This window comes from Peromyscus californicus, unplaced genomic scaffold (assembly GCF_007827085.1).
Source record: "Peromyscus californicus insignis strain IS unplaced genomic scaffold, ASM782708v3 Scaffold_17__1_contigs__length_78620276, whole genome shotgun sequence".
In the NCBI taxonomy this organism is placed as follows: Eukaryota; Metazoa; Chordata; class Mammalia; order Rodentia; family Cricetidae; genus Peromyscus; species Peromyscus californicus.
The window spans coordinates 3,435,737-3,462,668 of record NW_026294469.1 but is presented as its reverse complement, the minus strand read 5'-3'; the positions used below and the strand labels follow the sequence as shown (position 1 = coordinate 3,462,668).

At 45.6% G+C, this 26,932-nt stretch overlaps 1 protein-coding gene across 2 annotated transcripts in view; it reads right to left on the bottom strand.

Annotated features, from left to right (window-relative positions):
- The window catches only part of Lama3 (laminin subunit alpha 3), a 250,328-nt gene that overhangs the window by 41,925 nt on the left and 181,471 nt on the right, over positions 1-26,932 (bottom strand). For both annotated transcript variants that reach the window (XM_052741546.1, XM_052741547.1), the window contains 19 exons: positions 25,480-25,586; positions 23,731-23,781; positions 22,887-23,038; positions 17,382-17,492; positions 17,162-17,273; positions 16,809-16,976; positions 15,457-15,653; positions 14,052-14,168; positions 13,277-13,431; positions 12,839-12,980; positions 11,529-11,631; positions 9,744-9,860; positions 9,479-9,658; positions 7,819-7,961; positions 4,800-4,970; positions 3,345-3,496; positions 3,054-3,216; positions 2,509-2,642; positions 687-831 (listed from right to left, as the gene is read on the bottom strand). In XM_052741546.1, the coding sequence (XP_052597506.1) occupies positions 687-831; positions 2,509-2,642; positions 3,054-3,216; positions 3,345-3,496; positions 4,800-4,970; positions 7,819-7,961; positions 9,479-9,658; positions 9,744-9,860; positions 11,529-11,631; positions 12,839-12,980; positions 13,277-13,431; positions 14,052-14,168; positions 15,457-15,653; positions 16,809-16,976; positions 17,162-17,273; positions 17,382-17,492; positions 22,887-23,038; positions 23,731-23,781; positions 25,480-25,586 (2,620 nt within the window). The remainder of the gene's footprint in view (positions 1-686; positions 832-2,508; positions 2,643-3,053; positions 3,217-3,344; positions 3,497-4,799; positions 4,971-7,818; positions 7,962-9,478; positions 9,659-9,743; positions 9,861-11,528; positions 11,632-12,838; positions 12,981-13,276; positions 13,432-14,051; positions 14,169-15,456; positions 15,654-16,808; positions 16,977-17,161; positions 17,274-17,381; positions 17,493-22,886; positions 23,039-23,730; positions 23,782-25,479; positions 25,587-26,932) is intronic.

Sequence of the window (26,932 nt, the reverse complement as noted above, 5' to 3'; positions counted from 1 at the left end):
GAAAATCATTCTTCTTTTGAACATGTGGCCACTGCTAGATTTTCCAGAATACACTAGACCCCCACACATAGACAGCACCAGTTGAACTGAGTGAGTTATCAAGAAAAAGCCATGACATTGGGAGGGGACCATGTTGGGGGGATTTGAGGAAGTTGGAAAGGGAAACAGAGGAGCAGATATGATTATATTATTGTACACAGTATAAAGCCCTCAAGAATATAGAAAAATACTAAAAATAAAGCGTGGGCCCCTGACCTCGGCTATTTCAAAGTACAGAAGCTTCTATGCCGGGGGAGTCAAACTGTGGGCTCAGAAAGACACAATCCCCACACTTGCCATGAGCCAGACCAAGGTCACAGCATCAGGAAGTCCAGCCACCTAGACTGAGGTCCCCAGGAGGTCTTCATTTGTTTAAAGCAGAGTGAGACGTTAGTAGGCAGGCCACCATTTTAAAGTCGGAAACAGACGTGAAAATAGGTTAGGAGGAGAATCCTGCCTCCTTTGGGTGGTAACTGCTCAATTCCTGGTCCTTTGTCCTCGTTAAAACTCACCCCAGCAGAAAGAAGACATGACTGGCCAAGGTCACACTGCCAAGCTAGATGGGCTATGTACAATAGCCCAGTCACCCCGAGATTGCTAGACACAGTGGGTATTCACCTCGTTTCTGGAGGCTTGGTGTAAATTACCTGGTTTTCGGCAAAGAACAGTAAACCTCTGTCCACGGTGGTCTGGATAGTCTGGATGAAGTTTGGGAAGGGGGCGCTGGCTTGAGTGGGAATGCGGGCATAGCCTGTACCCTCAAAGTAGTTTCTGTCCGACTCTTCCTTTCGCCTGTCAACACCAACCGGAAGTTAGAGGTCAGCCATCAAAGGCCACCTTGCGGGTGTGTTTCTAACATGGGACAAGGAATGCACAGGCTGGGAGTCACAATTGGGTAGGAAAAGGAGAAACACTGTTAGCATGTCAGTCAGCCTTCCTTCCTCGTGTGCTCCTAATCGCTGCGCTGAAGAGGCAGTTCCGTGGGTGCTTGCTACATAAGTACGAAGACCCAAGTTGTGATGCTCAGAACCCATGTTAAAGCTGAGCATGGCAGCACATATCTGTAGCCCTAGTACAGGTGTGTGTGGGGGTATGTGTGGGGGGGGGGGCAGGTGAACATAGGGGCTTTCTGGCTAGCCAGTTTAGTCAAAATGTGAGCTCTAGGTTCAGAAAGAGACCCTGACTCAAAAATAAGGTGGGGGAGTAATAGAGAAAAAGACTGATGTCTACCTCTGATCTCCAACATGTGTACACATGGATGAATATACCTGGACACACATACATATATCATGTAAACCTGGGGTGGAGGGAGAGAGAGAGATGGAGAGGGAGAGGGAGAGGGAGAGGAAGAGAAGAACATCTTCTAGAGATGTGTATTTAGGAGAAAGTGGCCAACTAGCTGAAAATATTTAAATATAAGAAATTATTAATTTTCAGTGTCAGCTTCTAAATAACAATAGGAATATCTCAAATCCTTTACATTACAGAGATGGCTAGGAGCTCAAAAGAGCAGGTAGTGGTTTGAATAAGAATGGCTCCTATAGGCTCAAATATTTGAGTATTTAGTCATTACGAGGTGGCACTATTAGGGGGTGTGGTCTTGTTGGAGGAAGTGTGTCACTGGGGGTGGGTTTGGGGTTTCAAAGCCAGGCCCAGTGGCCGGCTCTCTCTCTTTCTGCTGCCTGCAGACCTGGATCTAGAATTTTCAGCTCCCTCTCCAGTGTGCCGCCATGTCTGCCTGTGAGCCACCACACTTCCCATCATGACGACAGTGGACTAAACCTCTGAGTGCAGGCCAGCCCCAGTGAAATGCTTCCTTTATAAGAGTTGTCGTGGTCATGGTGTCTCTTCACAGCAACAGAACACTGACTAAGACAGAGCAATTTTCAAATAGGTTCAGAAGGCAAAGTACACAGAAAGTCACTTGCTTTGTAGACTACTGTTATTTAAAGCTTAATTACATAATTATGTGCCTAAGTAATCTAATATTGAGTATTTTTTATAGAAGGAGGCACCAAAAATTAAAGGCTCATTTTTTTAAAATTGTATTTATTATCATGTATGTGCATTATGTATGTGAGTGTATGTGCTACAGTGGTACACGTGGAGATCAGGGGACAACTTTGTGACGTTTGTGTCCTCCTTCAACCTTTACGTGGACTCGGGGATCAAACCCAGGTCCGTAGGCTTGTGCAGCACATGCTGTTACCCACAGAGCCATCGCACAGTCCCCAAAGGGTCATGCTTTTAAAAACTGAGAAAATTAATCTGATGCCTTATGTAAACTAGGGCAAGACCGGTCCTTCGCTGTTAGGGATGCAGCATGGTAGGTGTTGTCCGCAAACAGAAAGAAAGCAGTTGCAATGAACTGCAACATCGACAACCTTGCCTGCCCACCACTGGTAGATGTGAGCAGCAGGGCCCAGCCCAGCCCAGTCCTAGGGACAAGGGCCTCCAGGCTCCATTTACCTCCTACAAGGCTCCACTTCAGTTGTGTTGAGATTGAAAGTTGTCTTGAAGTTGTACAAGCTCAGAACATTTTCATTGAGGTCATCCAGTTCGATACAGCCTTTGTATGGAGGGAACCTCAGTCTGCTAGGCAGCTGTGAGAGAAACAAGACAAGCCTTCCATGAGTTGAACAGGAAGGGACAGCGGCCATGCAGCGCCAGGACTTTCAACAGTGAGCATGGCATAGGGGTGAAGGATGTGGTCCAGGACTTTGCCATTTAAGGGCTGTCTCTACCCAGGCTAACTGTTAACCTCCCTTGCCTGAGTGTCTTCGTCTGTAAAATGGGGGTGATTATTAATATTAATAAATACAGTACATTAAATTAATTCTCTTAAGCTTAAAACAGTGGACAAAGGAAATACATCTCAGTTCTTCTCACTAGGTGTACTCTTAGAGCATATGGGTAATTCATTTTGTACAGAACTGGTTAAAACAGAGAGATGAAGTCATTATACCACACCAAAATTTAAGCACTTCACTCGACGAGTCTGCATTGATACTTACTTGAAAATCGGGTGGGTAACCTCCGACGTAAAACACAGCAGTTTCTGGATCCAAATTCAGGAGGGTGTTGCTACTGTCGCCCTCCATGTCATAGACCTCAGGAGCTTTGGGTTTATTGGATGTGGCTTCTTTGGTGTAATTAAGTTTTGCAAGCTGATATATTCTGTTGAAAATTAGATAATAAAGTTGTAGGAAAAAAATGAAAGAATTCAAAGCCAACATGCTAAGGGCACAGCTTCGTAACATCCATGGAAGAGTTTGAGGCTGGTCAAGTCCGTGACAGCACCGTACCTCTGGAACTTCACTCGGTCCATAACTGCCTCCTGGTTCTCACTCTCAGTCAGCACCTGGTCTACCTGGACTTCAGCTTCCCGATCCCCGAGATTGTAGACACACGTCAGCTGACCATCTACAACCGCCATGCCAATGTAGTCCTTGGAGGCCTGGAGACATAAAGGTCACCTCAGACTCTTTTTGTTCAAAATGAGACAGCATTTAAAACGATATTCTAGAACAGGGTTTAAGCATGAGGGTTAAGACAGTGAGGCATTCAGAAAGATAAACAGATACATCCCAGAGCATAGGTGTGACAAGAACTCAGAACCCTTCAAACATTACAAACTCTCATTTTCCATATCAAGAGGTTCCTAATGTTTTATTGCATAAAATAATGGGAAGACAGAATACATAAGGTATATCCTCTGAAGGCCACTACAGCACACTTGAGTAATAATGCAGGGGCTGTCGCCTCGTGTTTTAGCGGACTGGGTCACTGATTCCCCCACTGTTCAATCTGATCGTTTACCAGCATCTACTACAGAGCAAGCAGACTTAGCTGCTCACTGGAGTTCATCAGCAAGGGAGATAAACCACCTCTCTTCTCTGGGTGCCATGCATTGTCCTCTTAGCACTCTGGGCCAGCCTCTGCTATGACATTTCCCCATAGTGAATGTGGCTTTCTTCTCTATTAGAATGGGAGAACCATAAGGAAGAGACATCTATGGATGGATGGATGGATGGATGGATGGATGGATGAACAGATAGATAGATAGAGAGGTAGATAGATAGATAGATAGATAGATAGATAGATAGACAGACAGATACTAAAACTGACAATTTTGACCTTTTTAAAGTGTTTTTTGGTATTCAGAGCATTTAAGTAAATTTATTTTATCATAAACATCAACTGTGGCACATAATTAGAACAGCTGTCCACCTGCTCAAAATCCATGGGGACACTCAAGTCACCTGCTGACAGTGCCTGTGGTGGTGGCAGTTTCATGAGTTTGGGTGAAGGACGGGCAATAGAGAGGTTAGGTTCTGCTTCCGGTCTCATTTATATTATGGTCCCTACCCCTCCGGCCTGGGGAGACATCTGTGGCTGGGCCTTCCCAGGAAGAGGACAGGACACAGTGTGGTGAGGAGCAGCCAGTTAGTTTCCATAGAGCCTTGATACTGCTTCCTGGGAAGAAAGAACTGACCCTACAGTTGTAAGCATGCATGTGCCCACATGGACACACGTGTGCCTATATCTTAAGCCCACTGAGCAAGGCTTCTCATCAGTGACTTCCATCCGTGATGAACTAGAGGTCTCTCCTGGCACCACCACAGCACTCAGGAGGTGACAGCAGGGTCACAGACTCAGACAGGAGGGTGGGGTAGTCAGTGACAGTTATGTCACGAGTCTCCTGGTGGCCTCCAAAACCATCCTGTTACTAAAACAAGAAAAGTCCGAACCGCACTCACATCCTTATTCCCGAGGTACATCACGAACATATCCTCGGTGCCCCCGTTCTCGCGCAGGTCGGGTCTTTGGAGAAACAGAGACAGAGACGTGTACCCCTTTAAGTCTTCCAGGTCATTTGGGAGCCGGACCTCGACGCCGGATTTCCCGTTGAACCTCATGGGGACTGCGACCTTGAGGAAGAGTAAGATGGAAGAACGCGGTGTCAAACAGCTGTGAAAAATAGGACGAGCTTAGCGAGGGAGCTCTGCAGCCGTCCTTCTCGGGGACACGCCAGCTTGTCCCAGCTCTTGTGATAAGCATCGGAAGGGTACGTCTCTTGGACCCAGGTTAATTTTTGTGTTTTACATACGTACATACACACATGTACATAATACACACATATATACACATATATGTATATACACACATATGTTTGAGACAAGGTCTCATCTGTAGACCAGGCTGGCCTCAAACTCACAGAGATCTGCCTGCCTCCCCATCCTGAGTGCTGGGATTAAAGGCTGTGCCGCCACACTTGGTTTGGACCCAGGTTATAAATTCATGAAGTTGTCTGCTGAGCCATCTATTGTCAATGTGAATCGGCTGAGGGCCATTAAGGAGTGAACTTGGTCTTCTGCGGCGACGATGGTGATGACGGTGGTGATGGTGATGGCGATGGTAACATTAACAGTAATTCCTACTCTACAGTTAATGCTCACGGAGTTAATGCTCATGGAACCACTTATGATAGTGCTTGCATATGATTAAAATATTTTAAATAGGTTTTTTTTTTTTTTTCAGATAGGATCTATGTGGTCCAGGCTGGCCTCAGGCTCACTCTACATCTCGGGATATCTTTGAATTTGTGACCCTCCTGCCATCTCTTAAGTGCTGCGGTCACAGGCATGGCCCACAATACCCAGCTCTTTAAAGTACTTTTAAGAAGGGAATGATTGCCAATGAGTATGTTACACACTATGCCTACATTTATCACAGACATTCTGACTGGAAATACGCACGCACTGGGGTGAGGAGACGGCTCAGTCAGTCATGTCGTGCAAGCATGAGAACTTGAGTCTAGACCCCCAGTACCAACACAGAAACACAGGAGCAGTGATGTGTGTTTGTAATCCAGCACAGTGGAGGAGCCCGTGGGTTTGCTGGTTAGGTGGTCTAAATGAGGCGGCAAGCTCCAGCTTCAGTGAGAGACTGACCGTCTCACAACATAAGGTAGAGAGCAACTGAGGAAGACCTCCAGCTTCTGCACACACTCGTGGGTACACACGGGCATTAAGACCATACGTGTATCTTAGATACTGTGTGATGGAGGCCCTGCCCTGCTCGCCCCCTCCAGCCGGTCATGAACCAGTATGCCTGTAACATCAAAATTACTAGAAAAGTGTAATGAGGAAGCTGTATGAAATGGAAGTCCACCAAGCACATGCAGTTCAAAGCACTGGAACTTCCCAGGCATTACTGCTTAATATCATACTTAGGTCCTACGAACCATCAGCAAGAGTCACCCGATTAGCACAGGTCTGTGGACCACGACGGGGCAGGTCCAGCCTAAACCACAGAAAACAAACATCCTCTAGCAGTCAAAGAACAACCATCTTGGAATGATACTCCACATGACACTACCACATGCTCTCTCTGTCACGCATTAGTGTTTCCTGGTATCTTGACGTGTGATGGTGAGGCCAGGGTCCTCTCACCTGCTCTGTGAGCTCACATCAAGGCTCTCTTCCACTCACCATCTGCCCTCCGGGAGACCCAACCGCACCGCTGGGTCTCCTCCTGCGAAGCCCGTTCTGTCCCCTGGTGAACCCCTGCTTGTGTTTTAAATTAAGAAGACACTTTGTGTGGACCGTAAAAGATGGAGGTTGCGGCCCTGTGTTTGTATCCTCACCTGCCGCCTCCTCTCGTTCACAGCCGCCCCCACCCTGCAGCTGGAGCCTTATGCAAACGCTTAGGCAGGGTTTGCTATTTCTACTACACAGGACTCATCTACGACTCCAGCTGTGTCTACTTACCTGTCAGCTACATCTGCTCTCTTTTTCACACTTAAATATTTTCCTGTGAATGCTAGCTGACCATACTTTTATAACTTGCTTTCTTTGCTGGAAACTATATTTGTAGGTTGATCTGGGTGATATGCATGAGTCCAGCTCATTAGTATTTAGCACTGTAAGCAGTTAGCTTTTTTCTTAAAAATAAAAACATGATTATATAAAGTGTATTGTAACAAGCATCCTTTGTATAGGGTGTGTATATGTGCATGTATGTGTATGGGTATGTGTGTGTATGTGCATGTATGTGTATGGGTATGTGTGTGTATGTGCATGTGTGAGTATGTATGTGTATTGTGAGTGTGTGTGTGTGCGCGTATGGATGTGTATGTGTATGTATGTGTGAGTGTGCATGTGTGTGTATGGATGTGTGTATATGTATGTGTGAGTGTACATGTGTGTACCAGGTGTGCACCTGCATGTAAGCAGAGGCCAGAAGAGGAGGTCAGATGTCCTGCTCTATAGAGCTTGTCTTACTCCTTGAGCAAGGGTCTTTCTCTGAGCCTGGGGCTAGGCTGGCAGCCGTCAAGTCCCAGTGACACCCTCCCCCCCTCATCCCCCCCCCCCCCCCGTCTCACCCCCAACAGAGCTGGGGTCACAGACACAACACATCTGTGTCCTCCAACTCAACAAATGTGGGTTCCAACACTTTCAACCTTGAGAGACTAGGTCCTGACCACAGAACCTTCACTAAATCTTGCAATTACAGTCCACAAAGTGAGGCCTGAGAGAACCTCCTTCCGGCCTATGTGAACTCAGAGCATGGGAACAGCCTCAGGTGCCGATAAAGCCACAAATTTAGGTGACTAAGGCCGTGCACATGGTGAAAGGTGACAAAAGGCAGCTAAACTTCATTTAATCAGAATTGGGAGAAGACAGACAACCAGTTCCTGTACAAACAAAAGCCTCTCCTGTCTTGCGAACGTGTTGAGGATCTTACCAGCAGCTCTGGCAGCATGGGAACACCCACCTTATTGGCAGCATCTCTGGCCTGCTGAATGAGTTCTCGGATTCGGTCCACATTGTCAGAGATGTTTCCCAGGGGCAGCAATTGCTGGTTGATACTTTCAATCTTGATAAAAAGATCAGGCAACTTCTTGGTTAATTTCTTTACTGTTGGCAAAATGAGAAAATGGAAATATTACACAGTACATTGAGAAAAGGTTAAGTGCAGACGTTCTTGATGGGAATGTTTGTTCTAGCAATCCTGGGAACAAGACAGATCATAATCATGCAAGACTCTCCTAAATTCATTATAGATTTCTGTAATGATGTAGGTATCAAATTATTTTCCTTGGTTAACATGGGAAAATATTTCTTTTCTTATCTTTTAGTAGCAATCGTAAGTTAATACATCATGATTAAGAACTCCCACAGTATCAAAAAAAAAAAAGAAGGAGGAAAAGAAAAGAAATAAAGTAAAATAATCTATAGGCCATGTTGGGGCTGGGGAGATGGCTTAGCTGGCAGAGAGACTGCTGTGCACGCATGAAGAGTTCAGACCCCCAGAGCCATGGAAGAAGCTGGGCACAGCAGTGTGTGTCCAGCACTGAAAGGTGGAGAGATTGGTGAGATCACTGGCCAGCTAATCTGCATCATTTCCAGGTAGAAGCTCCAGCTTCAGTGAGAGACTCTGTCTCAGAAACTAAAGTGGAGGCTTGGGGATGTCCCAGTGGGGACATCAGCTGCTGTTCAAGAATGAGGACCTGAGTTTGAATCCCCAGAACCCAAAACTGAATGTGGTGCGTGAGTCCACCATACCAGTGCTCCTAGAAGGTGGGGGCAGAGACAAGAGACTCACCAGCTCCTCACTGGCCAGCTAGTGTGGCGTACACAGAGTGAATGACAAGCAACCCTGCCTCAAAACAAACAGGAAGGCAAGGACCAGCACTCAAAACCATCCTCTGGCTGGGCATGGTGGCGCAGGCCTTTAATCCCAGCACTTGGAAAGCAGAGGCAGGAGGATCTCTGAGTTTGAGGCCAGCCTGGTCTACAGAGCGAGTTCTAGGGCAGTCAGGGCTACAGAGAGAAACACTATCTCAAAAACACCAAAACAAACAAAGAAACAAACAAATAAATAAGCTGTACCCCAACCTCCACACACATGCTCTGGCATATGCATGCCTACACACACACACACACACACACACACTTTCTTAAGAGACAGGAAGGACACAGGGCACAGTGGTACACATCTTCAGTCCTATCACTCTGGAATCAGAGACAGGCAGATCTTTAAGTTCAAGGGGCAGCCTGATACGTATATCAAGTTCCAGGGCAGCTGGGGATATATGGATATATACTGGGACCTTGTCTCAGGGAGAGAGAAAGAGAGAGAGAGGAGGAGAGAGGCAGGAAAATGACTGAAGAATATACTTAACATGAACTTCTGGAGACTATTGACCTGCATACACTCATGAACACACAAACAACATACATCACATACACATCACACACACAAAAGGGGGAAAGGAGACAAGCTCCCTGTCTCTCTAACAGACCACGTGCTATCTGAATAGATCACACGATTCTAACTTGAGGTCAGACTCACCAAAAAGGAACTGAAATGGATGGAGGCCTTAGCAATGGAGAACACAGCTAAGACACCCTGACTGGAGGATGCCTCATACCTGAGTTATTGGCATCGGTCAGAGCCTTGTTGAAGTCCTCACGCCGTGTGCTCCCATAGCTGTCCTTAATTCTTCCCAAATCTGTCTGGATGGGGTTGAGCCCGTCCAGAAGCTCGCTTGTTATACCATTGGCCTTCCTGACCATGTTCTTCGCACCGTTGATCATACTGTCAACATCACCTGGTGCACACACACATAGGGAGGCATAAAGACATGAAGCATTCTTCCCAAGCAACTACGACCAGGGGTCCAGGGTGACCATTACCTCTCTGTAACCCACGAAGACCATCACGGACGGCCGTGAGGTTGGCATCTAGCAGGCCCTTCTGAACCGACACAGTGTTCAGGGTTTGCTGTAGGCTGTGGAGAGCTGGGCTGACTTCTAAAGGAAGGAAGGAGGAGAGAAAACACCAAGAGGCAATTACTTCGTGGATTTGGATGTTCCATGGGCATCTGTGGCCTCTGAAGTGGGCGGTGTCTTCAGACCAATGAGTACATGTGTACCTTAGTCATCACCCCACAGATGCTCCTGCAGTACCCAGCCCCACAGCTCTGGGGTCTCTGGTTACAGAGGCTGGAAGAGCAGTTACCAGAGCCTTGTGGTGACCAGCTGAAAGGACACACACAGAGGAGGGATGCAGAATAGCTCAGGGGACAGCTGGACTTCCACTCCGACCTCAGCAGAGGAAGCTTGCTGAAGAGGTGTCCTAACACACAGTGTGCGGCTGGCACCGGCTGGGACTTAATGCTACTGAACACTTGTTCAAGGAATGAATGCTGGAGCGAACAAATGAATGATGCAGAAAGGATGCCTTGAGGCCAAGACAAGACTGTTCTTGAGAGAGCCTCACACAAAGGACACAAAGTGAATGTCTGTTTCTGCCCCTGCAGAACAATGAAAGGACCTGTCCTTAGGGTTCTCCCCAGAGAAGCTCCAAGTGACACATCAAAAACAAACCGATGAACAAGACGGTCCAAATCCACATCCCTGGCTGGCAATGCAGCCATCTTTGGGATGTAGGAAGTGACTGGCCAGTGTATTAACACCATGCTGGTGACACATGGCTCTTTATGACTCCAGGACTGTTTTAGTTAGCAACATAGTCAGTATTCCACCCTACTTAAAACACCTACCTTTGCCACAGCCACACCACGCTAGCACTGAAGAGGTACAGAGAGGAGAATGGACAGAGGGCATGCTTAGCATGTTCAAGGCCCTGAGTTCAATTCACAGCCACGGAAAGCAAACAACCACAAACATACCAATCCAACTCTAGACTTGTGTAATGAAGACAGACCTAATTCCCTACCATCTTAATGTTGATTAATGATTGCATATCAGAACACACTTGGTCAGGGTTTTACTTTTTGTGCATTTGATTTTCAAAAATATTTAGTAAGCAAATTTACAGAGTCTTCATCTAGCCCTCAGAATGGACAGGGTAGCTGAGCGAGGATGGAGAGTCCAGATACCCGCCTGGCCATGGCTTCCTGGGAGAGACCATAACATTTCAAGAGCAGCATTTTCAAAGCTTGGGGACTGCTGAGTTTCAGATGGCTTCTATCCCTGTGTCCCAAAGCCTCTACCCTTGAGCTACATCTCATGTTAAGACAATTTAATTACTTTTTAAGTACATAAGATGAAAAATTACCAAAGATGCTTAAATTTTCTCATGGCCCATGTTAGCAGTATTTTTGGACACTTTCAGTTGCTAAGATTTTAGGACTTTTGGTATCTTGAAGCAGTTGCTGTAATAACCCGGAATGAGCGGCCTTCATATGTGGCTCCCACTGCCAGCGTCACCAGTGGATTAACTAAGAGTACCTCCAAAGTCAGACCAAGGAAGGCTAGCATTCGCAAGACTTCTTCATCTGTATGAGACCTGAGTCAAGTCCATGCAGGATGGATAGGGGCTGTTTAGGACTCTTGGTAAATGCACGGCACTGATAACATAAACTGTGAGTGCAGACGTGTCCTTTACGCTGGCGTCCGCCCGCCCCCACACCCCACAGGCTGCCTTGACTGTCCCTGCCGCCACCCTTCTGATACCTTGCTGTAGCTTCTTCTGCGTTATCTTGGATTCGTTTAACAGCTCGTCGCTGTCGGAACTCAGGGTCTTAGCTCTTCTGGGAAGATCTTCCTTTGTCAGTGTCTGAAAGGGAAATGTTTATCAGCCTTGAGCAGACACTATACCTTAGCAAACACAGAGTAAGACTTTTCACCCCTGGCCCTAATCCCTTATCTTTAATCTTTAAAGAACAAGATTTGAAAGAATGAATTGCACACTGTTGCCTAACGATGCGGTTAGGACTCTAGGTAGACGTGCGCCTATGGCTTGGGGAGCTGGCCTGATCTCTAGGTAGACGTGCACTTGTGACTTGGGGAACTGGGCTGATCTCTAGGTAGACGTGTGCCTGTGACTTGGGGAGCTGGCCTGATCTCTGGGTAGACATGCGCCTGTGGCTTGGGGAGCTGGGCTGATCTCTAGGTAAACGTGCACCAGTGACTTCCAGAGCCGGGCTGATCTCTGGGTAGACGTGCACCAGTGACTTGGGGAGCTGGGCTGATCTCTGGGTAGACGTGCACCAGTGACTTGGGGAGCTGGGCTGATCTCTAGGTAGACGTGCGCCTGTAGCTTGGGGAGCTGGGCTGATCTCTAGGTAGATGTGCGCCTGTGGCTTGGGGAGCTGGCCTGATCTCTGGGTAGACGTGCGCCTGTGGCTTGGGGAGCTGGGCTGATCTCTGGGTAGACGTGCGCCTGTGGCTTGGGGAGCTGGCCTGATCTCTGGTGACACATGGCCAAAGCCCCTACGAAACCCCTGCAATCATTTACTTGCCTTGAGGCTTTCAAGCCTTGAAACCTGAAAGTCTTTGATCTTTCAAGGCCCAGCTTCCCAACTCTAATACTGAGTTCTCTATCCTTTATTTCTTGTATATGGAGATATTATACAGTGCACCAAAGATCCTGTAGGCCTCTACAGACATGCCCAGATTTAAGACCAAATCGGTAAAAAGAAATGGCAATCCAGTTAATTCCCAAAATCTTTCTTTTGGTGAACATCAATTATTAACCAAGGCATAAAAACACCTAGTGAAAAGCAGGATACACTATCTGTTTAGGTTCAAGATTGGCAGTGGTATGTTTTCTATCTGATTGTACAAATACACTTAAATCACACTCTTGATATCAAACAGTAAATGCAGAAATGGTCTATACCAAGAACAAACTCAAGTCTATACCTAGAATAAGCTCTGAGTTTAAGTAAATAATTTTTAATACTGTTCCGTGCATAGGAGAGTAAGAAAATGAGCTGCCCCCAGAGCCAGTCCAGCAAGCCGGTGCAGCTCCAGGGACCCACTTGGAGGGCAGACTCCGAGGCGCTGGCAGCCTTGTTGGCTGCATCCTCCGCTGCTCTGATGGCATTGAGGATGTTCTCGTAGGCGGTGGCCGCATCCACAGCACAGCGTACCAGCTCATCCCCGCTGGTGTTTCTCTTTATCCTGGAAGATGATACAGGGTGGGGGTAGGTCATCCAGCATCCTTTCTCTGCCTGGGGATGCCATCCTCCCAATGACTGCGCAACATATGCTGTGCACTTGCTACTCTGTCCCCAGGACACAACTGAGGGACAGATCTCACCGCAAGTCTGGTTTTGACTTGGTCTATGGGTTCTGGATGGGGCTTTGGCCTTGGTCTAGCCCTCCACCCTGTTCCCGGGTCCTAGCCAGCCCAGTGAGGACCTTGCTTGATACTCAATCAACCCATGATATCTGGACCTCTGCAGCCAGGCACTCACTCTTCCAGCTGCTTTGCCAGATCCTGTAAAGACTGCGCATGCTTCTCGGCCTCCACTACCAGGGATGTTTTGCTGGCAGATCTGGAGAGCTCTTGCACTTTGCTGCTTAGCTCCTGTCTTGCTCCATTTAAAGCCACAGCTAAGCTTTCATATTCCTATTTTTTCCAAATAAACAACATCTATTCAAGCAGTGAACATGTATGTCATTTTCTCAAACTCCCTCATAAATGATGTTCTAATGAGAATTTCTATTTTCTGTCATTTTTATCATATCAACTTATCCATAGTTCAGATAGTGCCATTGACTATAACTCAAGTTTTGACATCGTCTTGAATATCTTCCTTCTGATGGGCACCATCTTTACAAGGTTTATAGAGTTACAATGTCATCATCAAGGTGAGGTTCAGCTAAATGGAAGGGCTACTTATGATATAGAAATAGACACTGGGAAAGATTATTTCAAAATGCCCACAAGGCTACTAAGAAGTCTGTCAGGCTTTTATCAAGTCTTTGATGTCTTCCATCAAGAAAGGCATGTTTGATATTTTTAAAATAGCATTGCAATGCTTGTTACCACAAAAGTGACTTGCTCATTGTGGACAAATGAGGTAATGTGGACAGACTTAAGGGAAGCCCAGCATTCATCCCCCTCTCCCAGCAGAGAGCTCTGTCTAAAGGGATGTACTCAAAAGTCAATAGGTTCGCCTGTTGCACTGTCTCCTGACAATAGCATTCGACTAGTTTGGATGTTTCTAGAGAACCAGAGTCTGCTACCTTCTGGCTTTTGTCCATCTGCTGCAGGAGATTGTTGGTCTGGAGCAGGGAAGAGTCTGCCGTGGCCAGGTACTTGGTGAAATCATTCTTCAGGGAATTCATTTCTTTCATTTGTCTCTGGAGAGAATAAAAGAGCCCATGTGCACACATTCCACGACACATTAGCAGAAAGCACAGACATGTTTACGAAACAACAGGAAATAAGTCAGAGTCCAATGTTTTCTCGAAGCTGACAGTAGCCTAGCCTGCTCTAAGTGATGGGGCCTGGATTCCCACGTTGCTACGTTATCATGGTATCCTCTGCCAGCACGGCTGAAGAAGTCATACACTGGGCACTCCACCGGTGAGGTGGGGCATGTTATTAAGATCTGCTTTGGAGAACAGAACATAAGATTTCAACTAAATAAACGAACCCGGGCCAATCACTCCACACACTGGTCCCAGTGAGCACGCAACAGTCCTCTGAACGAAAGACAGCGGCACAGGGCAGGAGTCTGCCAGGCTAGACGGCGTAGAGGCTGGGGCCCACACTGCTGGAGCGTGCCCTCTTCCCTGGCATCCCCAGAGATTCAAACAGAGGCAGTGCTATCCAGGACAGCACTGAGCTGGGCGCATCACCCACTAAGGTGACGCTGGTTTGTGTTTATCAGGTTCCTCCTCTTTGGGTGCCATTCATGTTATTCAATTCCGGTCTGTCATTGACAACCCTTCATGTATCTTTTTGTTTGTCTTTGTTGTTTTGGTATAGGATAGTCACCATCAAAAATATAAACTATAGGGCTGGGGTGTTGGCTTGATTTTAAAATAGTCGCCTAACATGAGACCCTGGGTCTGATTCCAAATGTGCCAAAAAGAAAGTCTCTACCTGCCTGCATCTATCATCTATCATCTATCTATCTATCTATCTATCTATCTATCTATCTATCTATCTATCTATCGTATGTGTTTGTGTGTGTATGAGTGTCTGTATGTCTATATGTATATGTGTCTCTGTGTGTCTCTTGTGTGTGTGTGGTCTGTCTCTCTTATGTGTATGTGTGTATGTGCTGAAACCTTAATCTCAAAATTCTGCCATTATAATGGCATGTGACCTATCCTTCTGCATCTTTCCTATAAACAGGTAGATAACTGTTTCAAACAATTGATGAATTTCTCATTCACTCAGCAACCAATCCCTCTGATGTTCCCCAGCCATGGGCAGGCTGTGGCAGTTAGTGAGACTCTGCCAGAGGTTTCAGAGTCCTCTGAATTGGGGAAGTGAGGGGACTTCTCCTGCAGTTAATGCCTCACTCCTGTCTGATCAGGGTCTGAGGTAGAAAAACCAGACAGGTGCCTGGTCATGCCTCCCGTTCCCTTCAGCCCTACCGTTAATGAAAGCATGAGGAGGCTTCTGCCTGTGGCTCACCTGGATGGCTCCTAGAACCCCCTCATTTTCACGGTTGAGGCCAGTGGCTTGCTTTGCCTGGGCAGCGGCCTCCTGGAGAACAGCACGCAGGTCCTGAAGTTTGGCTTCATAATCATTTAGCGAATCCCGAATATTCCTTAGCAGTCCATTGTTCTCCACCTGGTGGGTTTCCAGCCAGGTCCTGAGCCGGTTCAGCACTGCAACACAATTTCCGATTTTCACCTGAGAGATGAGTTTGCTTAAGCCAGGTGTCAGAACAACAGAAAGAGAGCTGCCTTCCTGCTCACTCCACGATGCTTCCCACAGCCTTGGAGGGAACAGGACGGCAAAGCTCACCTACAGAGACCTATCACGTGCACTCATGCACTGCCTTTTGGCTACCATGAGAAGCACACAAGCGCAGTGGCTATCATTCTCATTACTGAAGAGAAGACAGTCGGAAGGATAAATGACCAGTGTAGGAGTTGAGCAGAATAGAAGGCCATGATTCTTCCACTGCTAAAAGCAAGGATTAATGTTGACTAGCACAAATGTCACATATCGGCTACAACCTGCACATGTGCCCTAGATACATCATTTTACCAGAGAATAAATATCCATATGAAAGATATATGGTAAATTAATATGGTTATTTTTGACCCAGAAAGGCATTTTCTCTACGTTTACATATACCTAGTTACTCAGATATTTGGTTTGGGCATTGTTTTATAATAATAGTGCCAATGTTAATTTTGTGATTAAAAAAATTCAGCAGTGGTAAAGTAATAATCTTTAAAAATGGTTTAATGGAGCTAAGCTTGGTGGCTCATGCCAGTAATCTCAACACGTGAGACGCTGGGGTGGTAGGACTGCACATCAAAGCCATTCCGGGCTATGGAGTGAGACACTATCTCCAAAGTGAGGGGCAAGAATGGCGTCTGCAAGAGAATTAGAAAAGAGGAAATTGTCACCAGAAAGAGGTTTGTACAGATGAAAGGGCCACTCATGGTGGCCCATGCCCGCAGGACCAGGACTCAGAAGCCTGAAGCTGGAGGACTACCAGAGTTTGGGCCAGCCTGGGCTAAAGAGTGAGACTTCACCTCAAAGACAAAAACGTGGGGGAGGACAAGGCACACATATTTTAATTTTAGGGTCATTTTTGCGGTCATTTACACCGTGGTAGGATGTCATGCCTCTTGGAAACTTGAAGAAAAGACTGGGCTCTAGGGCCAAAAGGGGCAGCCCCATTCCCACTGCGGCCTCTAGCAAGGTTTGCCGAAACGAGACCTTCCTCCCACAGCCCAGAGCTCGGCCCTTAGAATATGGCATTTCGAGTTGATTAGAGTGGACACAGGAATCGGGGCTGGCCTTACGGCGCTGGGCTTCTGTTTTCTCGGCCTCGGCTTCTCTGAGGTGCTTTCTGAAGTCTCGGCCTCGAAGCTCCCACATCATGCGCTGGGCTTCTGCCAGCTCCCTGGACCGGTCGCCCACCAGCATGTCCGCTCCTTCTCCGCCTGGCCTGGCGATCTGCTTCAGGAGAACTGGAAAACATCAAGAAGCTTATTAAACTGGGGGTTCTGGGAGCTTTGTGGAGAGTCCTGTTCATCTCTAAGTATCACAGTGGGATCTTCTTTCATAACACGGCGCTCTCAAAAATAAACTCTTCATTCAGCACACAACAAAGGTTAAGCAATAGGTTTTAATTGGGCTGGGTAACTTTTCTTACTGTGCACATTCTGGATGACGTTTTTAATCTTCGTGTCCAATTCTTTGGCGCTTTGGGTTGTCCGATCAATGTTGTTGTATAATGTTTGTGCTTTTCTGGAATTGACTTGTGCCTACATGGAAAGTAAACTCATTAGGAGTGAATTAGAGTAAAAGGGAACAGGAAACAGAAAATATCCACAAGGGAGGAAAGGGTTAAGGGAATTGACTCAATACATCACCTTTTCCTGGACAGTCTCAAATTCACGGTTCAGATGGCCCAGTTCTTTTTCCAGGCCGTCCAGTTTGGACCCGTGGCTTGAGATGGCAGAACGGAAGCCCAGCAGCTGGTTCTGAAAGCAGACGCAGAGCTAAACCCTTCAGAGCAGACATTGCCCAGCCGTCTAAGTTCCTTCCACAAGCCCAACGCTGGCTCCATGGGGGGAGGGGGCGGGGAGGAGGGGGTTCTTAGAAGTAACCTACAAGATGAATCTACTTTCTGACGTAAATTATGATACGGTTGTGAAGTAAAGCAAATATGTTGGCCCTCTTTCCACCACTACAATCAATTTAATAAATTATAAATAAAAGATAATCAACTGACAAAGAAAAGGCTTCTCCTGGCTCAGTTTTAGGGGCTTTAGCCCCATGGCCTTGGGTCCCTGCGAGGTAGCGCTTCACAGTAGAAGCACATTGTGAGCAAGGGGATGAAACTGAGGGAGAGGAGGAGCTGGGGTCCGACGAAGCCCCCTGGAGAGCATGCGCCCAATCCTGAAACACCTACCACCATCCCTTACACTTGGAACATCCCTTCAGAGCTTAGGCGTTGGGGAGAGGGGGGCACTAAAGACCCAAACTACAGCAAATCCAAAGACGAGAGATATTTTTTACTTGAATTAATGACTTTGCCTTATAAAAGCAGTACATATAGCTATTTGCGCTGAAAGAACCTTTATATTCAAAGAGGCCCGTCTCACTGTAGGGGAATTCTGAGTGGATATAGTTGGATGTCCTCACATTCAAATGAGAAGTTGGTATTCTCAAGGAAATTGGATGACGTGTCTGTGGCAGCACAGCTGATCACTGATTGATTGTGTTGGGTCACAATCCAGTTCCCTATTCATTTTATTGCTGTTATATTATTACTGAATTGCCATATTACTTTTAAAGGTGACATTGCCACACATATTTAGAATAGGGATCTTTCTTTCTTTCTTTCTTTCTTTTTTTCTTTTGGTTTTTTGAGACAGGGTTTCTCTGTGTTGTTTTGGTGCCTGTCCTGGATCTTTCTCTGCAGACCATGCTGGCCACGAATTCACAGAGATCTGCCTGGCTCTGCCTCCCAAGTGCTGGGATTAAAGGCGTGCACCACCACCACCCTGTGGTGATATTGTGTCTCCCAATATATCGTGCACCCTAATAAACTTATCTGGGGTCAGAGAACAGAACAGCCACTAGATATAGAGGCCAGAAAATAGTGGCACACACACCTTTAATCCTAGCATTCTGAAGGCAGAGATCCAACTGGATCTCTGTGAGTTCAAAGCCACACTGGAAACAGCCAGGCATGGTGACACACGCCTTTAATCCCAGGAAGTAATGACAGGAAGCAGAAAGGTATATAAGGTGTGAGGATCAGGAACTAGAGTCTGTTAAACTTTTAGGCTTTTAGCAGCAGCTCAGTTGAGATCCATTTGGATAAGGACTCAGAGGCTTCCAGTCTGAGGAAACAGGATCAGCTGAGGAATTGGTGAGATGAGGTTAGCTGTGGCTTATTCAGTTTCTCTGATCTTTCAGCATTCACCCCAATACCTGGCTCTGGGTTTGTTTTTATTAATAAGATCTTTTAAGATTCGTGCTATACTGCCTGGCTCTAGAATAGGGATTATTTTTAATTTTTGGAGGAGGGATGTAATACCTTGAAAGAGAGATTTAAATAAAATGATTCTATTGCCTCCGTCTGTATGTCAGAGACAATGCAGAGAAAACCAAACCCAGGTCTGCAGCTTAGCAGTGAGTCTGACACTACAATGAGGGTATTCTAAACCACTGGGTGTAGGTATGTACTCATGAGCGTGCAAAAATGTTAGTTCGTTTTCATTGAGCTGTCTCAGAATTTGTGTGGCAGAGCAGTAAGACACATAGACCAGTGGGAAAGCCAAGCACCACTGAGCGGCCACGGGTAAAGGTGGGGAGCAAAGCGTGGTCTTTAGACTTTGGGTTTGAATTCCAGCTGTGTGAATATGCTGTTGTTCTTACAGCATCTACATGTCGGCTAAATGAAAGCACTTTTTCTCCATCTTGTGAGTGAGACACAAAACAGTGCCTGGCATACAGCATCCATGCAGAGACACCAAATAAAGCAACTACCTCACAGAGCTTCCTTTTCTCTCACCACAGAAAGAGTCGTTTCCTTCTCTATATTAAACCCATAAACCACGGAGTCGAATTCCTTAAGGGATGAAAAGGAACACTCTTCCAGAATTACTTTCAGACGGAGCCACTGGCATCAGTTCTCATTCCAAAAGCACTCACTAACCTTCACCCAAAGCCTCTTCCACTGTGTCTAGCCTAGGCTTTACCTCATCAATTCTTGTACTTCAATAACCATATTTTTCCATTTCAGTGATTTTCAGTCAGGTCTTCTCATCTCTCCTTACTTGATTTCAAGTGAGATTTTCTCCACATCTCATTTCTCATTTCTTCTAATGGATGCTATTCTTTCAAGAAATTTTCAGACTGTCCAGTTATTCTCATTTCTCTAAAGTGCCCTCATCTCTTCTCTGCTGCATTTCTGGTTAATGTGTCTGTTGAACATTTGCAGACTCAATCAATCACTGGGAGTGTTCTCCCTCCTCCACACTCACTCCATCATCTCTAGTGATCTCATAGCTATCACAGCCCCTAACACGAAACCTTGTTCCCTGAGTCTAAGGCCAGGCATACATTAGCAGTTCAGAACTCGCATACTATGATGATGTTGAGGATGTGATTTCCAGCATGAATCCAGGCTTGAGGATGTCATTTTCCAGCATGGATCAGGCTTCTGGGCTTGTCTAGGTCCTTGTCAGAAGACTAGGACTCCCATGGCCCACCTCTTTTCTCCTTTTGCCAACAAAGGGCATTGGACAGTTTCAAGGTTTTGTGTTCAGCCTTCATTAATGGGAAGAGTAACCCTCAGGATTACTTGAGAAAGCTTGGCTCAGGCCTGTGGCCCCACCACTTCTCATAATACCCTCCTAACTCCCTTATTTCCAAGGACACTGAGAGCACTGACCCAGATGGACAATATCCCAGCTTTGGAACAAACCTCAACACATCCAAAGGCATTGAAATCTTACATAGTTTGCTTCTGACCACAAAAGAATCAAATTATAAATCAACACTAGAAAGCCATTAGAAAAAAATCTCTGATCTAGATTTAACAACACACTTCTAAATTATTATGGGTTATTCATACATCACAGGGAAATAGAAATGTGTTTTGAATTGAATGAGAATGAAAACAATACTATGAAGTAGTATTTAAGCAATACAGGAAAAGTAGTATTTAAGAGAAGCATTTCTTCACAGCAATAAATCCTTATGTTAGTAACAATAAAGTTTTAAATCAGTAAAATAAGCTTTGATCATAAGAAACTAGAAAATGAATAACAAATTATTCCACAGAATATAGAAAGAAGCAGTTAAATATATGGGTAAGAGTAGAAATCAGTTAAGTCTGATAGTATGCCCATTTAGCAGAATAATAGTAGCACCCTTGAGGCTAATAGTAGTAGCGCCCTTGAAATCCGCAGTCTGGTTCTTGACCAGATTCACTATACCAGCCATACCTCCCTCCTAGCTGGTCCCCCTGACATTTTTGCACGCTTGCACCCACGGACGTATCTTGCCATGCTGGTCATTATTGTAGTGTGTATGGTTCAGAGCTGGCTAAGATGGTTGGTGACTGTTTTCTCCACAGTAGCCTGCAGAGAACCTCTGAGCACTATGATAGCCACTCACCAAGGAAGAGGCTTCCTGGTCAGTACCAACTTGATTTCTCCATGACCTGAGAAAAATTTGTATCTCTCAATGTAAAGATTAGTCAGCTCTCAGCTCAGCAGAGAGGTTCTTTGTGCAGTGGTTGGTAGTTAACACAGAAACTCAGAACTGGTCATAGTACACAGAGAGTGTCAGCTGAGTGCTCAACACAAATGGGATGCCTACATGACTCCGTTCCTCTTAGACTTGGGATCATTGTGGAAGAGGAGTGGAGAGTCTGTAAGAGCCAGCGTCAGGGGCAATCAGCCTGGAACAGTCTTCAGGTCATGCAGAACCACCACACTCATGAACCCACAGCAGCTGGGGCTCTCTGTACAAGGTCAAGCCAATCAACATTCCAGCATGGAATGGGAAGGGGTTCATGAGGAAATACTGTCAGTTGATGGCTTCTGGAGGAGGGAGAGTCCATTTTAGTTGAGGATGTGGGTCCTAGTAGGTTTACCGTGCTTGAATAGTGGCCTCACACTCAGGAATAACACATATTGGAGTCAACTGGTTGGTTGTTTTTTTAACAAAAAAGGACATGAAGTTATGGGACATAGGTAGGTGGGGGTAAGAGAATGAATATGATCAAAATACACTGTAAGAAATTCTCAAAGAATTAATAAAATATCAATTAATTCTCAAAGCATTAATAAAATATCCATTAATAATAACAATAAATATTAATGCCTTGAATGATAAAAGGTAAAAATCAGAAAAATTGAACACAGAAAAGTTGATGAAATAGAAAAAATAATCAATGAAGTTGATAATCAAGAGAAAGAGATGAGGTAAAAAATTCCAACCCTGGGAATGAATGGCAAGGGGGCACACTGCAGATTTTACAGATCTTAAGGGAACAGGAAAGGACTTCTGAACTATTTGGAGTGAGTACATTTGGTCATTTAGGTGAAAGGGACCCATTATCTAAAAGGGACCTACAACCAACTCTTACTCATGAAGAAATAAATGAGCTAATGAGTCTACTATCTTTTGTACAAATTCAAAACACTGATTATTAAAAGAAGAACCATCTAAGGACCACCTAGGCTCACATAACTTCCCTAGAAAATTCTAGCAACTATTTTAAGAGGAATAATACTAGCTTTGAAGAAGCCCGTGTTTGAGTCTTCTGAATGCAAGACACGGAGCTGAACGCTTTATGAGAAAGAAAGCTCAGGATTGTTCAGTGAGCAATGAACTCACAAGTGTCAGACCTGTGTGTTGGTGAGCACTTCTCACTGGTGAGAACTGACTCTTCATCTGTATCAGGGGGATAAAAAACCCTTGAGTTTTAAGTGGAGTCGCCTGTACCCCGATTCCTGTCTAAGGAGCAGACATTAACACACACTCTACATCCAGCTCTCTGCACCCATGGTTCTATGTCCATGGATTCCACCAGGTCCAAAGGTTTTGGGGGAAAAAAAAGTATTTGTACTGAACATGTAGTGTTTTTTTCCTCATTATTCCTTAAACAATGTGGTAGAATGGTTATTTGGATGGATTTATACTTATTCATTGTTATAAGTAATCTAGAGATGATGTAAAGTTTACAAGCCAGAGTGCTGGGTCTTAAGAAAGTCCTAGGCCATGTCATATTAGGGATGTGAGCATCTGCAGGTTTGGTTTCCCATAGAGGGTCCCAGGACCGATTCCCCAGTACAGAGCAAGGCCCAGCCACACTCACTAAACACCAGTCTGGATCCCCACCGAAGGCTTACCCTCAGGTCCTTGGCCTGCGTCTCCACGTGCCGGATCTGTTCTAGAACACCAGCGCTCACACTCAGGCCCTGCAGCTTTGACTTCACTAGGCGGAGTTCCTCACCCATGGTGGCCAAGTCATTCAAGAGTGTCATCACACAGCTGTCACAGTCTGCAGGGGCCATAGGGAAAGCCAGATATACTGTAGGTTATGCTGTAGGCTGCAGCCCAGAAAAGCCACAGAGAACAGCAGGGCTCTGTAACCTGCCTCCTCAAACACAGATGATCACAGGCAGAAGTCACACCCCTCCATGGCTCACGGGGGGATGTGCGCTCTGTAGAAGAAAGAATTGTATGTGCGAGAGCGTTTTTACTAGAAATGGTGCATCTTAGCAGCTTGTTGCTTATTTTACCTGTGGTCACCCTTTGTTTATAGGGTATCTGCTAACGACTATTTTTGTTGATTGGTTTTGAGACTGGGTTTCACTAAATAGCCCAAGCTACATCAAATTAGTCATCCTCATGCCTCAGTATCCCATGTGATGAGATTGCAGACGTGTGCCACTACACACAGATGATTAGACACTATGTTAAGTGATAAGACATCCTCAGAAGGTCCCCAGAAGTTGTATGAGGTGGGCATTCTGTGTCCATTCTATACGTAACTGAGACTTGGAGAGGTAAAGTGGCCTGTGGATGGTAGACAGCTAAGAGTTGATGGGGCAGGATCTGAGCCAATATTGTCCTTCCCTGTCCTCTTGTTTTGTTTTCCCAGACTAGCAAGTGCCCAAGTCCAGTCCAGCACTCACGCATCTTAAATGAAACACAGCTTGGGAAAGGCAGGGAAGGATTTTCATTTCTCACCATCGCATTCTTCTGCAGGGCTGCCGTCTTTGGGTTCTTGGCTTACACAGTCTAAAGTCAGGAGGAAAAAAAAGACATTTTAATTTACTTGGTCTTCATCTGCCTTTTAACTTGGTTTCAGAAAAGCCCATTTTGGAAGGTTTTAGTTGCCCAGTCACAAAGGTGTCACTGGCCCCTGCTTTCCACTTTCACCATGCCATTGCCATGAGCGCGGACTTCCTTGGTGGCCTCCTTCACTAATTCTTTTCTAAGACGGGCATTTCTCATGAATGGCATGTCTTACTTTCCTTTTTCTCTTTTGGTAGAGATTCAGCTGGGGTCTCACACATCAGACCATCACTCAGCCACTGAGTGACATCGTCAGTCCTCTTGTTACTCAGGTTATTTTTGTTTTTTTAAGACTTGTTTTGTGTGTGTGTGTGTGTGTGTGTGTGTGTGTGTGTGTGTGTACGTGCGTGCGTGCGTGTGTGTGTGTGTGTGCCTCATCTATACAGATACCTGTGAAGGCCAGAAGAGGGCACTGGATCCCCTAAAGCTGGAGTTACAGTTGTGAGCTTCCTGATGTGCAGGGTGGGAACTGAGCCCAGGTCCTTTGGAAGAGCAGCTATCACTCTTAAACACTGAGACATCTCCAGTTCCTTGTTACTTTGAAAAAACAGGGTCTCACTAAGTTGCCTAGGCCAGACTTGAACTTCTGAATGACTGCTCCAATCTAACAACTGGTGTTAACCAGTTTGTTCTGTCTTGGTTTGGGAACAGTTGCTTGATCTGCTATAACCTGCACATTCCCAGTTTAGTTCTTCAAGTTGCCCACAATCGTGAGAGAGTTCACCTAAGTACATCTATGCTGCTTTCCTAACACATCTTTTCAGCATTTTCTATGAAAGAAGAGAATATTCTTCTGTTCTGTTCCAAGTTTTTCTGAATGAATCCATACAAACTGTGACAAATTATCTTTCACACAGTACATACTATCCAAACCTCTGACTTGAACACATCCCAGAACTTGTATAGCTAAGAAAGAAAGAACAGCTGAGCGGTGGTGGCACATGCCTTTAATCCCAGCACTCATGAGGCAGAGGCAGGAGGATCTCAGTGAGTCTGAGGCCAGCCTGGTCTATAGAGCGAGTTCTATGACAGCCAGAGCCGCTACACAGAGAAACCTTGTCTCAAACACACACACACACACACACACACACACACACACACACACACACACACACACAGAACACTTTAATTTCCCCAGGCTCGCATAGAAAGAGCTGACGGAGAAATAACTGTAGCGTGGGGCTAGAGAGAGCTCAGTGGTAAAGAGCTACTTTGCCAAGGACCTGAGTTCAAGTCCCAGCACCCACTCAGGTTGTCTAACTGTAACTCCAGTTCTCGGGGGAGTCTATGTCTCTCACCCCCACTGACACTGGTGCTCACGTGTACATACTCTCAGACACACATATACACATAACTTTAAAATAAAGTTGTTAAAAAGAAAAACTACAGTGTCCCAGGAACATCTCAGTAAAATCACCAAAGTGGGTCTAAAGTTATTTAAGCTACAAATCATTGGGGTTTTAAAACAATCTACTTAAAAACATTGAAGTAATTGTTCCTCAAAACTACCAATAATCCCCCAGCACTCACAGGACTGTCAGGGGAGGGACAATCTGTGAGCTAGAGTGCTGTGCTTTGCTCGTTAGACTGTTGTCTCACAGAAGCTTTAAGACTGAGGTCGGGGCTGTGCATCGAACTCACCTCCAGTCAGGGGGTCGCAAGTGCCTAACTGGCCATTGCTGTTACAGGTGCAGGGTTGGCAGCTACCTCCAAACTTCTGGGGATTCCCAAAATACCCTGGCGCACACCTACACAAAACACGGAAAGGCTAAGAAACACTCAAATAACTATCATTTATCCACCTTATTTTCCCGATTTGAGACACCATAGCTGCGTAATAGGAAAAGTGACCCAGGCTGGTGAGAACGAACATTCCTTAAAGGGCGTGTTTATTTTATCCCATGACTGAGGCTGCTAAGGGTAGAAGTCAGACGGGGATTGCTCCTTTGCCTCCCAGCTGCCCCTGCTACCGACTGCTCAGTAGCTGAATGGCAGAGGATAGATGGTTTGATCAACACAGAAGGGTGGGCTGGATTTTACTGAGTTATGCTCCTGAAGACATCACATAAATATTGTTTAATATGAAGCCAGCATATTCATAGAAATAAATCTAGGAGATTCAAATTTTCACAGGGAGAAGAATTTCTGTATTTCCCAATGTGTGATTTCAAGGCTGTGTGATCTATATGTCTGCTCATTCCAGCAGTGGGGGATACAAGAACGCGATGTTATTGATGGGAGTCACAGCTGCTGCCTCTGGACCTGGGCCACTGTCATTCTAGATAACACAGTACAAGTCAAGTCCAAACCTCAACGTTTAAAGGTCATGTGCCCTTGACACTTAAATTCAGTTAGTAAAAAAAAATGTTAAATTCTAATACTGGGAAGTCAATTAAGATATTTCTATTTATTAATATTTCCCCATATGAGGAAGTTGAATTTTCAGTAAACTGATATATAGTATGTCAACATAACGGAGATGATAGACTCGAGGAAACGTGTTAACCCTTTTTCCAAAGTTTAAGTCTTGAATAATAATTATAATAAAACCCCAGCCATTTGTAGCACATGTTCCCAAAGGTACCCTGGTGGTGTCTGCAGGGAATGTAGATCCTGGACTGGAAACAGCTGGCTGGACCTGCCTGTGCCCCTGTGCTGTGTCTTGGGCTGCCATGGTCCTTTGAGTTCCAGTTGACCATCGGATGCCCTCAGGAAAATGTAAGTTCCATAAAGACACTGAGGGTTTGCTCACTGCTCATCTCTGGGATCCACAGTGCTGCCTGTCACATACCAGGAGCCAAGCAGGTGTGTCATGGATGGAGGGATGGATGGATCAATGGATGACTAATAATGCCCACACTGATCAATGGACATAAATGATATTAGTAATAATCTATCAGCCTTCACATATAGGCACTCACTAAAACACCCACGATCATAAGGTGGGATGCAACAGTCATTTTACAATCAGTATCACTGGTTATTACTACATTTCAGAAAGCAGACAGGAAGGCAGATACTCACACACTCTTCCTTATTAACAAGGGTGAGGTGGTTTATCCAAACCTACAAAGCAGGGGGGTAAAATGCTAGT